General features: G+C 43.4%; 1 protein-coding gene across 1 annotated transcript; it reads left to right on the forward strand.

Moving 5' to 3' along the window:
* The first annotated feature begins 3978 nt into the window (after positions 1-3978).
* LOC130192521 (zona pellucida sperm-binding protein 4-like) lies at positions 3979-6389 on the forward strand. Its single transcript, XM_056412568.1, has 8 exons — positions 3979-4564; positions 4665-4849; positions 4937-5034; positions 5116-5276; positions 5352-5544; positions 5731-5893; positions 5972-6047; positions 6129-6389. Exons 1-8 carry the CDS (start codon positions 3994-3996, stop codon positions 6218-6220), a joined length of 1539 nt encoding a protein of 512 aa, XP_056268543.1. The 5' UTR covers positions 3979-3993; the 3' UTR covers positions 6221-6389.
* The last annotated feature ends 8632 nt before the right edge of the window (positions 6390-15021 follow it).

Consider the following 15021-nt stretch of genomic DNA (forward strand, 5'->3'; position numbering starts at 1 on the left):
CATATGGATGTCTTCAGGATCAGCATGTCATGATATATGAGAAATATGGAGCAGATTACATAATGTATGGGCGAGTTACATCAACTTGGATTTTTATGGCGAATGGTGTTTTTTGATGTTGGACCCACCGCACAAAGTTTAATATTTTTTAAATCTTTCAAAGATTTTTCACGGCAAAGGTCTCAAGATCATACTGGGCAAGATTGGAATAAATCGGGTGTAAGCTCTAGGAGGAGTTAACTGTTTTACAACTGCCCAAAACATGAAAAAAGGTAAAAAAAAGGCTAAAAATGCAGATATTGAGGGATTTATTGCAGCGCCCCCTAATGTTCAAATATTATGAAAGAAATTAGGTAGTTTAAGGGATGCGATATGGACATAGGCTACCAATTTGGTGAGGATAGGCCAAATAATGTAGAAGTTGTGGGACTTCAAATATTAGGCCACACCCCTTGAATGTTCATTGGACTATATTCTCTGAATTCAATAAGATAACAACAAGATTTTCAGTAGTTATGATGACATTGAAGCAATAATGGACCCCAGAAATTTTCGGATGAATCGGACAAAGCGTTTTGGAAAAAAGTTTTTTTTTATTTTTAAAAAATTCAAAATGGCGGGAAATCTAAGGAGGTGCATTTGATGGCCACCACACACTTATTTGTAGAGCAGGTCCAGGTGAACCTGGATATAAAATTTCATGTCAATCGGTCATTTTTGAAAAAAAGTATTAGCTTTCAACCTCAAGGGGGCGCTAGAGATGCATGTCAAATTTGACAACTTTTGGAATATGATAAAGGCCTCAAAAGGGCAACATTCCTTAGAGAAAATAATAATAACTCCTAGAAAAACAATAGGTTCCTCTACGACAAAGTCATATAGAGGACCCTAATAAAACACCTCTCGCTCCTCAGTCCCGACTGCTCCTTTATGGGGACAGATACACACACAGATTGGCTTCAGGTGGGATCAATCAGCCACAAGTTGAGGCTAATTAGACACTGTTCCCTGAACCACCCCTCCCGCCCCACCCACTCTGCAGCCAAGTCTAAACACCCCCCACTGCCACAGCCAGATTTATCTCTCTCGGGGGGAGCCCCTGGAGCAACCGGGAGCCAGCTTTTGTATTGGGTTGGATCTGGCTGGCGTGACGGGAGGAGGTCAAGCCCACCGCCCAGGTGTTCCATCTCTGCCAGTCTAGCAGCCCTTACTGCATAAGGCATAATGCTGCAGTCCATGCACAGGTTTTCTGAGAGGCCCTCCCTAAGGGGCTCGAGGCCAAGGCAAGAGGGGCAAAGGTCATGGCCATCCTCAGGCTGGAGAGGGGCCATACAGGTCCAACAGCCGGCAGAGATGAGCATAGCCACCACTCTGGAGGGACCCTGCTTTCCTAGGGAGTGAGGACACTCTCCTCATGTTACATACAAATCGCGTCGCCGAAAACGCGGGAGTTTACTCGCTCGACGATTTGCCGTGTTGACACCAAAAGCGTTGCGAAGCTCCGTGAGGGACGGGGCTTATCGCCTATCTTATTACACTATTACACCTATCAATTCACATTATCTGGTATAGCTATATGGGACGGTGTTACATATGTATCAGAAATGCATAGATACTAGTATCAGATATTAGGCTGATATTTGTGCAAATGGTATAGAGCGTATTCACGTGACGTCAGAATCTCAATCGCGCCATCTTGGGGTCCACTTATGAAATGTCAGAAGAAGTTGACCTATCGTGTCCGCTGTTTGATTATGCGAGAGCCCAGCAACCTCATGTCCTTCTGCATTACCAAAGAAAGATTTCAGCGGTTGGAATTGAATATTTGCAACGCTTTTTTACCTGATTTTACTCGCTCAACACTTTGTGGTTAATTCGCTAGTTACCAGCACATAGCCCGGTCACATTCCTGTAAAACAGTTTTCATTTCCGCTATCGACCATGGGACATTAACAACTATTTCTGCGTTATACTTGTTGTAGAAATACCACATCAATCGCCCCGTGTCTGGGTTCATACTCTGACCCGTAGTCGCACAGCTCCGCCTCCAGGACGAGTGTCTGGATGAAGCCGCTTCCAGCTCCTTCAGGACCAGCAGTGCCTGGCTGGCCGTGCTGAGTGCTGTTCCCATGGAGCCAGTGTTTTATTTGACCTTGAAATGAATCACAGAGTAAAGGCAGACATCGCCCGACGGAGTTGCCATGTTCATGGCTTCCTCCCAAGTTTCCATCCACAGTTCCTTTTGCGCAAGTGAAAGACATTGATTTTCGCTCGGCGAAAAAAGCAAAAAGAGATTATTGACGAGAGTGAGTCAATGGAAACGTGCCCACAACCCGATGTAGCAACAGAAACACATGAGAACAGTCGTAACGATCATACGCCGAGTGAAGCCGAAGTAGATGCATGACAAGTTGAAGTAATAGCCTGTCTTGTTGAGCTGATGAACCCATATTCTGAATCATTAGTCCCACATCCAACAATGAGGCACAGTACCATAATCACAAGGCACACCGTTTTGAACTGAAATTGTGTCTCCTTCAGGATATAATGGTCATTTCTAAAGAAGAGCGGCATAAAATAAAGCAAAACAATGCCGTGCATGGACCCCAACATGGTCGCCAAAGGTTGTTGTGGTCACGTCAGTGAATACGCTCTATAGCATTAAATAAAGATGTATTTATTTATGTTAAAGATGTAACTCTTTAATTATGTATTGCTCATGGAAGCATGTTGAATCTCTTTTGCTCCGATACCATGGTAAAACGTCTAATGACCTAATGTTCAATTTACATAGTGGGGGGTTGGTTTTTGTGTCAGAGAACTTTAGGACCATTGCATGTAAAACGGAATATGTTCTTTGTAATTTGCCTTCCCAGAAGACAAATTGATGGTGCGCACAGATTTCATGCAGCCAGACGGACAGCGCTCATTGAGAACAAGGCCACAAGTGTACTACACAAATATGAAAAATCAGGACCACTCTCTGTGACATCCAGAAAACTTTTGGTGAAGATAGGTGTCAGTGATCTTGTTGAACGATGTGGATTGTGAGTTAATTCTGCCTTTTTCCCTTACTTAGAGTTTATATATATGACACCATACAAGCTACTCTGGAATAACCTACTCACTAATGACAGCCAACAATGGAGCCACCACAACATTGCACTAGTTATTAGAACTAAATTATAAAAGACCTTTTTCATCTGTTACGCTACATTATGTAATAATGTCTCTACGTATTATTCAATTCAATTCAGTTCATTTGAATAGCCCAATTTCACAAATTACAAATTTGTCTCGGAGTGCTTTACAATCTGTACACATAGACATCCCTGCCCCAAAACCTCACATCGGACCAGGAAAAACTCCCAAATAACCCTTCAGGGGGAAAAAAGAGAAGAAACCTTCAGGAGAGCAACAGAGGAGGATCCCTCTCCAGGATGGACAGAACAATAGATGTCATGTGTACAGAAGGACAGATTTAGAGTTAAAATACATTCAATGAATATGACATAATATAATATATCTAGAAAAGTCTTCCTACATTGAAGGATGTAAAAGCATGTTTGTCTTGGAGTGGATTAAAAATCCTCTATTTAGTAAACTGTAACATGGATATGTTTAAAATAATGTTTTTATGAGGCACAAATGATGACAAACTGTGTTCCAGATCCAAAGAAAAGATCAATATGTTTGCTATTATGAACAAACAAAATAATTGGGGACAAATAACTCTTGAGGTCACAAAGACCTTTAAAAAAAGGTGACCTGATCTAATAGGACATGTGTCTGATGTCAAGTTGACAAACCAAATGCACTCCCTGAATAATATGGAAAAACATGACAAAAAGTTGGGAAGCTGTAATTGGTGGTTATTCTGCCTCAGAGGAGGTTTTTTTTTAAACCATCAAGCCTAGTCACATATAAATGTGGCTGCAAATACAGCTTAAGTTGTACACTTTGATACTGTCCAGGTCAAACTGCTGTTGAAACATGGCAAACCACTGGGGTGTCACTTCTTTTGTGGCACTAGCACTGCTAGCATGCTTCGCTGGGAGGGAAGTAGAAGCTCAGGACAACAAAAGGATTTCAAATTCTCCCCCAAAGTTCGGTAAAAGAAGAATCACTGTTGCATTTGACGGCGGCCACGGCGGCGACGTCGGCCACGGAGGCATCATCGGCAGCGGCGGCGACGGCGGCGACGGGGGCACCGGCAGTATGGTCGGCAGCGGCGGCAGCGGCGGCCACGGCGGCCACGGCGGAATCATCGGCAGCGGCGGCCACGGCGGAGACGGAGGAGACGCCCTCCGTCACTACCACCACCACCACCCCTACCCCTGCTTCGGTCGCTATTGCTATCATCGTGACGGTGATCGGCAGCAGCAGAACCCAACAAACTCTCAGACGCCACTCGGACACATTCTGCCAAACATTCCTCCTGCCCTGAGTTGTGACGTGCCAAAAAACACGAGAATCACATGTGGACTTCCTGATATCTCTACTGAACACTGCAAAGAGATAAACTGCTGCTCTGATGGACGGCACTGCTTTTATGGAAAGGCAGGTGAGTTTTGAAGAGAATGTCATGCAATGGACCGTAATGGAGGACGCAGAAAAGCTGTTCTCCATATTTAACATGTCAACGTTTGTTTTTATGCCACCAGTGACCGTTCAGTGCACCAAGGATGGCCAGTTCATTGTCGTAGTGGCGAGAGATGCCACTCTGCCCAACATTGACCTCGAGTCAATCTCACTCTTGAGCAAAGCTCCAGGCTGTACACATGTTGACTCTAATTCAGACTTTGCCATCTATAACTTTGGTGTTACCGCATGTGGCACCGTTGTTTCGGTAAGAACTTGAGTTTCTCAACTTTTCGACCAGTTAGATAAAGTTACATTTGTACCACATGTTGCCATTTTCTTTTACCTTTTGCAGGAGGAGCCTGGTGTTATAATCTATGAGAACAGAATGTTCTCCTCATATGAAGTGGAAACCGGGCGTTTCGGAGTTATTACCAGAGACAGTCAATTTGAGTAGGTGATGCTTTTTTAAAGTACTTTAGTAATATCTACAGATCTGACTAAGCAACATAATGCCTGTTTTCTCTTTTTCAGTTTGATCTTCCAGTGTCGGTACATCGGCACCACTGTTGAAAGTGTGGTTGTAGAAGCACTACCGTTGATAGATATTGTTCTACCAGTTGCTGCTCTGGGACCCATCAGAGTGGAACTGAGGTTGGGTAATGGACAGTGCATTTCAAAGGGTTGTGTTGAAGGTAAGTGAATGTCGGCCTGGCCAAGCTGCTGTGTTTGTAGATGTCTGTCATGCTAACTGGTCCCTGCTCTCACAGAGGAAGTGGCCTATGCTTCGTACTACACTGATGCTGACTATCCTGTCAGTAAAGTACTGAGGGACCCTGTGTACGTGGAGGTTCGACTCCTTGAGAAGACAGATCCCAACCTTGTCCTGACTCTTGGTCGCTGTTGGGCAACCACAAGCCCCAACCCTCACACTCTGCCCCAGTGGGACATTCTGACAGACGGGTAAAAACTAAAACACCAATTACACACACTGTCCTGTTTATGACAACATGACTAATCATTTTTGTCAGAGTTTACATTTCTGCTCATTAGGAGTAGTGAAAGAGAAATGAATGCTATGAAAACACTGACTTCTTTTTTTAATTGAAATACAGAGGAGTTGTCTTCATGCCGTTTCTTTTCATCCAGGTGTCCAAGCAGGAACGATAAATACTTGTCTTCACTGGTTCCAGTCGGTTCCTCCTCTGGTCTGCTCTTCCCCAGTCACTACAGACGTTTCCTTTTCAAAATGTTTACCTTTGTTGACCAAATGTCATCAAAGTCGACCAAATCTCAACCCTTGAGGGAACAGGTAATAATTGAATCCATTGATGATAAACTGATCCAAATATGTTTGTATTGCTCTGCTTACATGGTTTTCTTTGTTTAGGTGTACATTCACTGCAGTACAGCAGTGTGCACTCCTGTAATGGGATACTCCTGTGAACCAATGTGCTACAGAAAAAGTAAGAGATGAATTTATAATCTGCAGAATGAAAGGAGCAATATGGAATCAAGTCTGACCCCATTTGTTTGTCTGTTTTTAGAGAGAGATGTCATGGATGTGGCCCAGACAAGTTCTCAGCCAAAGGTCATGGTTTCTGTAGGACCAGTGGACATGGGTGCGTCTTGGCAGTAAACAGCAGTGTCAAACTCAAATATTTGGCCGAGATCATGAAGTAAAAGATTTGCATATTACAGACTGTATATTGTCATGATTGCAAAAAGATGACAGTGTGCTGCAGGAAGAATGAAATTGATCCCGAAAGTATTGCAGACACAATTGTATTAAAATATATTGGCTTTGATTTGCTGTAAATCTTTTGATAACTTGTGTGCATAATACTTTTTGTTCATTATTAGTGATGTTCTAACAAACTGTTTCCACTGGCAGTAATAATTCATGGTTCTTCTGAAACGAAACAAAATACAACAAACATTTCTTTAGATAGAAAGATAGATATATCTCTGCCAACAGTAGCTTGTTGTCACATTATTACTTTTATCCAAAGCGACTTACAATAAGTGCATCAACCAAGAGTATAAACTCAGAACAACAAGAATCCAGAAAGTAACATTTCTTCAAGAAAGTCGAACTACAAAAGTACCATAAGTAAGAGCCATTTAAGTGCCACTGGAGTGCTAATCTGTGTTTTAATCCAGATATAGTCGGAAAAGATGTGTTTTTAGTTTCCGGCCTCGGATGTATCGATACTTTGTTGTGCTGCTTTCTCTTAGTCTCTGCATGTTGCTTTCATGCTGCTGGCTGCATGCGTATCTAATTTGCTTTTGATGTGTCATCTCTAAAATATACCGCATTATTAAGATCTCTCTATTACTCATCTGATCATTAATTAATAATCATGTCAACATCCACAACTAACAATGCTTCCTTATTCCCAAGTGAAAGACATACATATTTAAAACATAACAATAAAGTGTTTTTTTACCTCCTATCTGACCCGTACTTCATGGTACAATGCGGGAACGCTGCCAAATGTAGAGTAATTAATATCCCTTTGGTGTACAGCGGTGAATCTACAGGTACTTTTACAGAGTACTCTGTGAGGCACTTAAAAGGCAGGACGCAGCGCTCCGAGAGCAGGGCGGGACGGGGAGGCTGAGCCCAAACAAAGACCCTCGGCTCAGCCTTTGTCAGACTGGAATTCATGCGTGTAAAAACTCTCAAACGCAGACAGGTTAATTTTTAAATTACATGAAAAAAATGGCTATTTCTGAAAGTTGATATACGGTTGACATGTCTGTTCATGCCATATGAAGCTGGTGGAAACTGATAGTAGAGTTATATAATAGCTAGTCAGACTCCATTGAACATAACACAATCCACCAACCAGCACCTTAATAACTCACTCAATAACATGCTACTTTTTGTTGATTACGTACAAAAAGTGGAGAGATGAAAAGTTTCCATTTTTAAGGTACAAAGTTGAGCTAACCGGCTGCTGGCTGTGATATGTATCATCCATATTCCATATTAGTGGTACTAATAGTCAAATTTTTGCTTTCCTGATGTTCTACCAAGTGGAAAATGGAAGTGAGGCATCTGGTGTTCCAGTGGGTGACACAGGCACTATAGGGGGGGAAAAAGCATCCATTGGCAAAATCAAAGCCTGAATTCTCTTCAGCTTCCTTTTCTAGATTCATGAATTCCAGATTATTTTCAATGGGAAATATACAAAATATATTCTTCATATTTTTGTATAAAACATGTACTGTACATCCTCTTTTTCTGCATTGAAGTCATGGACTTATTTGTGTTGGCTGAGTCATGGTTTCCAGTGCCTCCTTCAAGTGTCTTTTGAGAGACAGACAGACAGACAGAAGGTTAAACAGCTGCCAGATGTTTTAAAGTGTCTCTTGAGTGTCTTTGTGCGTGCGGATTTTTCAATCGGAAGATCAATTCCAAAACTTGCAATGCAAGCAAGCATGTCCAAACTCAACAGAATATCAATAACCAACCTCTTAAAGAAGTAACGGCCACCTCTGCTCCCTCTGAAGGTGACTTTGTTTTAGTAATGGCTGTCACAAGGACCCATGTTAAAATCTGAATTGATTTGCGTTCACAATTTCTCCCTCTTGCTTTAAAAATAAATAAAACCCTGCATCAGTTATTGCTGTATATGCTGATGCCAAGGTCATTTTGAACGTAAGAATGATAGAGTCTGACATTAGCCCCATTGCCTCTGAATGGGCAGATGCTTTGCTTCGGGAAGCAGGTTGCCAAGTGTCTGCTTTGATAACCCATCGGGGCCGGCTGAGAGTAGTTGGCAGGCGGAGGGAAACTCCCCGTGCGTTTACTCAATGTAGACAGACTCTGCTGCCGCATTACCATTTAGAATGAACACACAACACACACACACATGCTTGGATCGCATAGAGCTCCTTATCATTTTTATCTTAATGGAGCCATTTGGAGAAGAGAGTACATTGTGAAAATGCGCATATGGTTTGTTTGAACAACTTTTTTGAACGCAATTATTCTTAAATTATATAATTGTGGAATGGGTGAACACTGGACACAACTTGCCTGAACTATTAAGAGGTTTTCTTATTATATATATTGGCTCTCCTTTTTATGGATCCACTCAAAGGTTGTTAAAAAGTAAAGAGGAAAAAATGTCAAACAAGGGTAAAAAAAAGAAAGATATGTATATAAATATATATCCAGGATTATGTCTGATTGTGAATTTTTCATTACCCGTTGCTCATTACAGCCCTCCTGCTAATCCAACGTCGTTTTTATTCCATCTGCCTCTTCCAATAAAAACTGACAGGATTATTGTCTTTCTTCACTCATCCAACTCACTTGTCTCGTACCATATGATTGCATAGGGTGTTTGGTATTTAAGGCGTCAATCTTTTTCCTTTAATCCTGATGTCTTCAGTCAGAACTGTCTGTTGAGTTTGCTTTTCTTTCTTTTTTAAGAGAAAAAAGGCGTTTTTCCATCAGCTGGAGCAGATAAACTCAGCTACAGCGTATAGTGTGGTCAGACGTTGGCGCTATAGGCTTACATGTCTGTAATCTGCCAGTAAAAGCTCTTTGGCTCTCTAACCATCAGTGAGAGATACATGGAGCTAGGTCTTCAGCAATTTGTTTTAAATGTTATGTCATGTCAGCTATTTGGCCACCTTTCACGTTGCTTGGAGACGAAGACGAGCATTTATCGCTTCATCGGCACATCCGAGAAGACGGTGGAAACGGCTGATCGGTCATGTGAGTTAAAAGTTCGCTTTGTCAGATATTAAGGTCTTTCCATTATTCCTTCTTTTACCACTTTTTCAAGAAAAGCAAAAAAACGACCTCAAGTGAGCATAAAACATCTCTCGCAACTCTAGAAGGTTTTATAGATTTTGCCTTTTCCATTCCAGCTTTTTTAATGCAATACTTCAAAATGGCAATAAAAAGAAGTAGACGCTTGTATCTTTTATTTCATCTTTTATCTTTGCTCTGCATCTGTTACACCCTCGTGGTAACTTTCCCCACTCTTAACTTCTTAACTTTCGCCCGTGTTAAACGTCTTCCTGCCTCCTCCTGTTCCATCCTCCCTTTTGGTTTCCGTGGTGACGCAGCAGAGTGCAGGGATGGAGGCGCTGAGGTAATGAGAGCTGGCTGTTAGAGGGCAGCCACGAGCCTCTCCCATACCCCCCCCGCACCACCGCCGTGTCTTTATATCAACCACTCTTCGTCCCGACAGTCAAATTCACAAATTATTATTATCATTGCTGCGAAGAATTTTTGCGGGGTCAACGTTGAGTTTGACAAAATTGAGTCCGTCGCAAAATAAAACCCCTTGCATGTTCAACTAGAACGGGCACTCGGTAGAGCGCATACCTTCACATATCACAAGATTGGGCATTGAATTATGAACATGTTGGCATTAGTTGCATGCCACTTGGATAAAAATTGACCGTGCTATGGTAAAAAGAAGATTTTGAGCGTTTCATGACCTTGACCTTTGACCCGATCGATCCCAAAATCTAATCAAATGGTCCCCGGATAATAACCAATCATCCCACCAAATTTCATGCGATAAGGTTTAAAACTTTTTTTGTTATGCGAAGAACACGCATTCAAATAAATAAATAAATACACGGCGATCAAAACATAACCTTCCGCATTTTCAATGCGAAGGTAATCAGATCTCTATTTTCTTGACACAGGAAGGGGTCTTCTCTTTTTTCTTAAGCAAATATTCTATATTTGGTGGTTTAGTGGTATTTTTGGTTTTCTTTGTAGAAGATAGAATTGTCATTGTCAGTATTTTAGGGTGACACGGTAATCTTGACATGTGTGTCTATGCAGCACACCTCGACATATTCACACCGGGTTCATATTCCTCCGTTGGTCCATGCTTGTTGTATAATGCAGACGGAGCATGCTCGTTTTCCAGTTTTATACACTTCAAATACAAATATCTCAGGTTTCATAACCACCTATTTGAAGCACTTCTTTGGAAGTGAAAAGAAACGTAATGCACCTGGAGTGTCCACTGCTCTGTAAAAGATATATCTACATATAAAATCTGACCGTCGTCTCATCCAGCACATGAATGTGTTTTAAATTAAAGATATTGCTCTCATATTTTGTAAATACTGAATGTGAAATCACTGACAACCAATTTTTTTCTCCACTTTTTTCCAACAAGATCTGCTCACAGCTACTTAAACATGATGAATGCTATTATGCTTTTGCGGAAGTGTTTCAATATTTACAACAACTACGCTCTCTTCTCTTCTTTATTGAAGTACGTTGCTCTGCTAAACCCACGCAGGGCCTTAACCTCCGTCGCTGCTGACAACATTATGTGGTTTGTACTCAAACCATCTATTCTGACAACACACACACACACACACACACACACACACACACACACACACACACACACACACACACACACACACACACACACACACACACACACACACACACACACACACACACACACACACACACACACACACACTGTTTCCTTTAAACATCATTCCAACCTTTTTAAAACGGTATTTCTGGGCAGGAGTGTTCTGTCCTGCAGGCTGTGACATTGAGATACAGATCTTTTGTTGTCAAATTAATTAGCTGGGCAGCATGCCTGCTTCACTCAGTTTGACCCTGGACATGTACATGAGTGTGTGTCTGTGTGTGTCTGTGTGTGTGTGTGTGTGTGTGCGCATGTGAACAAAACCTTAATGTCAAGGAGCTTATCTTGTTCTGTTCCTCAAGTTAGTTTGAAGAGTATTCTCTATTTGAGCGCAGCATTTTTCTGAAGGTTCAGCTCTCTGCTGCTCGACATTCTGCCAATAAACACTCCAGATCTGTGACCATCAAACAACGCAGCAGTTTGTATACGATTATATTAACAGAATTCAGTAGAATTATCAACATGAAGCGAGGCGTGTCAATGTATAGTGTAATATGAGCAGTCTCTTCGTTTTCTGGACCATTGGCCTTCTGTGAGCTAGCAGTTTTCTTTTCTTTTTTTCATAACTGAATGCAGTAAATATAAATTGTATGGACCATAGTAGTAGACGACACAATCTGACCCCTATTTGTTTGGAATACGTCACACATCTTTGACATTGAAAATGTAACCTCCGCAACAAACGTCAAAGAATTAACAATATCCAGATGTATATGCACAGTATTCTCAACACTTATTCTGACATTTTCTTTTTAGCAATTGTGGTAAATTCAGACATACGGTATGTCCAGAGCCTTCAGTTATCAAGCTCCTCTTTTATGGAACCAGCTTTCACCTTCAGTCCGGGAGGCAGACACAGTCTCCTCATGTAGACTGAAGACTTATTCCTCTTTGATAGTCTTATAGTTCGGGCTGAATCGGGTTCACCTGGTCCCGCCCCTAGAGATGTTGCTATAGGCTGATAGGCTGCTGGGGGACATTTAAGGATACACTGATCACCTCTCTTCTCATTTTAGGATGCACCAAGCTCCTATCTCCTTGTTTTAGGATACACTGAGCACCTCCCTCCTCTTCTCTCTCTCCTTATGGATGAATGTACATCTCATAGGGTCCATTGGACCTGGCAGGGTCTGAAGCTGGTCCTGGGTCCTGCCTCCTGCTTCCTGCATCCAGCCATGACATCTATTCGTCTCTCCATCCTGGAGAGGGATCCTCCTCTGTTGCTCTCCTGAAGGTTTCATCACTTTTTTCCCTGTGAAAGGGTTTTTCCTGATCTGAAGTGAGGTCAAAGGTCAGGGATGATGGATGTGTACAGACTGTAAAGCCCTCTGAGGGGAATTTGTAATTTGGGATTTTGGCCTTTATAAAATAAACTGAATTGAATTGATTAAGATATGTGAGGCTTGTATATATTTTAACTTCACAGTGACTGGAAAAGGATATTTAAGTTCTTGTTATTTAAATATTTACGAAGAAAACAGTTATTTTGATGCCCAAGTGTTAGTTAACTTTAATATTTCCAATCAGATCTAAAATAGTATCACAGTTATTTTGAGACTCCGAAAGAATTTAATTAAATATCTGTAAAAATTGTCTGGTAAATGCCAGGTCACCGTGATAAAAATGGGTTTGCCTCAGGCATTATTTTTATTCGCAGCTCTGCTGCTCTTTTCATATATCCTCCCCAGAGAATCTCAAGCCTGTTCAACACATCTCCAATTTCCCGTCTTTCTTCCAGATATATAACTTTGCCAGGAACTGACTCTTGAGAATTTTGCAGGAGGATGAATGAGAATCAGGGGAACACGTTAACATTATAGACCTTTCAAATTGAATATATTTAGGATGGCCCTAAATCAGAAATTAGAAGTGTGCCAGGATGACATCCTCTGTCTTCCACTTCACATCGGTTCAGGAAAAAACTCCCACAAAAACCTTTGGGGGAGCAGGATGGACAGAAGTACAAAAGATGTCATGAGTACGGAATGAACAACACATAATGATATACATTATATAATGAGTAGTAGGCATGATGAAGAAAATACCACAAATAACAGCAACAGTGGATATAGAGGATTAATAATGATAATAAGAAGCAGTAATGGTATTGTCAACGCTAACACTGGCAGGAGGCTGAGGTCCATCAGGACCAAGACCTCACGCCACACCAACAGCTTCCTCCCGCCGGCAGTCGGGCTCATGAACAGAGCCCGGGCCCCCCACTGCCCCTCATGAACAGAGCCCGGGCCCCCCACTGCCCCTCATGAACAGAGCCCGGGCCCCCCACTGCCCCTCATGAACAGAGCCCAGGTCCCCCACTGTCCCTCATGAACAGAGCCCGGGCCCCCCACTGACTCATGAACAGAGCCCGGGTCCCCCACTGTCCCTCATGAACAGAGCCCAGGTCCCTCACTGACCCTCATGAACAGAGCCGGGTCCCCCACTGACCCTCATGAACAGAGCCGGGTCCCCCACTGACCCTCATGAACAGAGCCCGGGCCCCCCACTGACCCTCATGAACAGAGCCCGGGCCCCCCACTGACCCTCATGAACAGAGCCCGGGGCCCCACTGACCCTCATGAACAGAGCCCGGGCCCCCCACTGACTCATGAACAGAGCCCGGGCCCCCCACTGACCCTCATGAACAGAGCCCGGGCCCCCCACTGACTCATGAACAGAGCCCGGGCCCCCACTGACCCTCATGAACAGAGCCGGGCCCCACTGACTCATGAACAGAGCCCGGCCCCCACTGACTCATGAACAGAGCCCGGGTCCCCCACTGTCCCTCATGAACAGAGCCCGGGTCGCCCACTGACCTCATGAGCAGAGCCCGGGCCCCCACTGTCCCTCATGAACAGAGCCCGGGTCCCCCACTGCCTCATGAACAGAGCCGGGTCCCCCACTGACCCTCATGAACAGAGCCCGGGTCCCCCACTGTCCCTCATGAACAGAGCCCGGGTCCCCCACTGTCCCTCATGAACAGAGCCCGGGTCCCCCACTGACCCTCATGAACAGATCTCGGGTCCCCCACTGTCCCTCATGAACAGAGCCCGGGTCCCCCACTGACCCTCATGAACAGAGCCCGGGTCCCCCACTGACCCTCATGAACAGAGCCTGGGTCCCCCACTGTCCCTCATGAACAGAGGCCGGGTCCCCCACTGTCCTTCATGAACAGAGCCCGGGTCCCCCACTGTCCCTCATGAACAGATTTCTTTGATTTATTTTATCTTATATGTTGACTGTTGATTGTTTTTGATTGTTGTTGTTTTGTTTGTCTAATGTACACACCAGCCGCCAAGTCAAATTCTTCGTGTGTCTAACACACGTAGCTAATAAATGTTTCTGTTTTCTGAACAGCAATGCAACTAGCAATACCAATAAGCACACTTATTGGTAGCCACCTTGGCCGAGCAATTGATTCATTTTAAACAGGCAGGTTTTAGTTAAATTAACAACAAACGTCCCCCTCATGATGGCGTTAGAGGAGGAGGAGTCAGCCTATCAACAGCTCAGAAGGACTCCTCTGGAAACCGTGAATTCCTCCATTATCGTGGTCAACAGCCATGTGACTTCCGTCATGTCGGCACTTCTTTTCTAAAGCATTGCACCGACTTCTAGGAAAGGGCATGTGCTTTAGATCCGGTGAGAACAACAGCTTAACTCCGACTTCCCGCCCACAAACAGTTAACCCTCCACAGGGTTCAATTTGTGGTGATCCACACCAGCGCCCGGTCTATGAGCAATAATAATCAAAAGGCGATAGCAGAAAGTAATGAAAACAACGACATGGATGAGTTAGGGGTTGGTCTTTTATTTGCTGCCAAAGAGCCCGAGTGCTCTCAATAAGGTTCAGGTAAGACCGGCGTTATTAGAAAAGCTCAAAAGTGGAGCCGGGCCAGTGTCGCTCGGATTTACAAGAGCAAAGCCAATCATAACCAATTTCATCATTCTTGTTTGTGAATGTGTGGGGTCGTGAAGAGAGATGGGGTTGGTGTGGGTT

The sequence above is a fragment of the Pseudoliparis swirei genome, chromosome 4, assembly GCF_029220125.1.
Source record: "Pseudoliparis swirei isolate HS2019 ecotype Mariana Trench chromosome 4, NWPU_hadal_v1, whole genome shotgun sequence".
Taxonomy (NCBI): Eukaryota; Metazoa; Chordata; class Actinopteri; order Perciformes; family Liparidae; genus Pseudoliparis; species Pseudoliparis swirei.

Bases quoted from the DNA above. Each gene is read 5' to 3' on its own strand.
- LOC130192521 (XM_056412568.1), top strand. From the start codon at position 3,994: ATGGCAAACCACTGGGGTGTCACTTCTTTTGTGGCACTAGCACTGCTA. The intron at 4,565-4,664 runs GTGAGTTTTGAA...TTATGCCACCAG, and splicing joins CTGCTTTTATGGAAAGGCAG to TGACCGTTCAGTGCACCAAG. The intron at 5,035-5,115 runs GTAGGTGATGCT...TCTCTTTTTCAG, and splicing joins ACCAGAGACAGTCAATTTGA to TTTGATCTTCCAGTGTCGGT.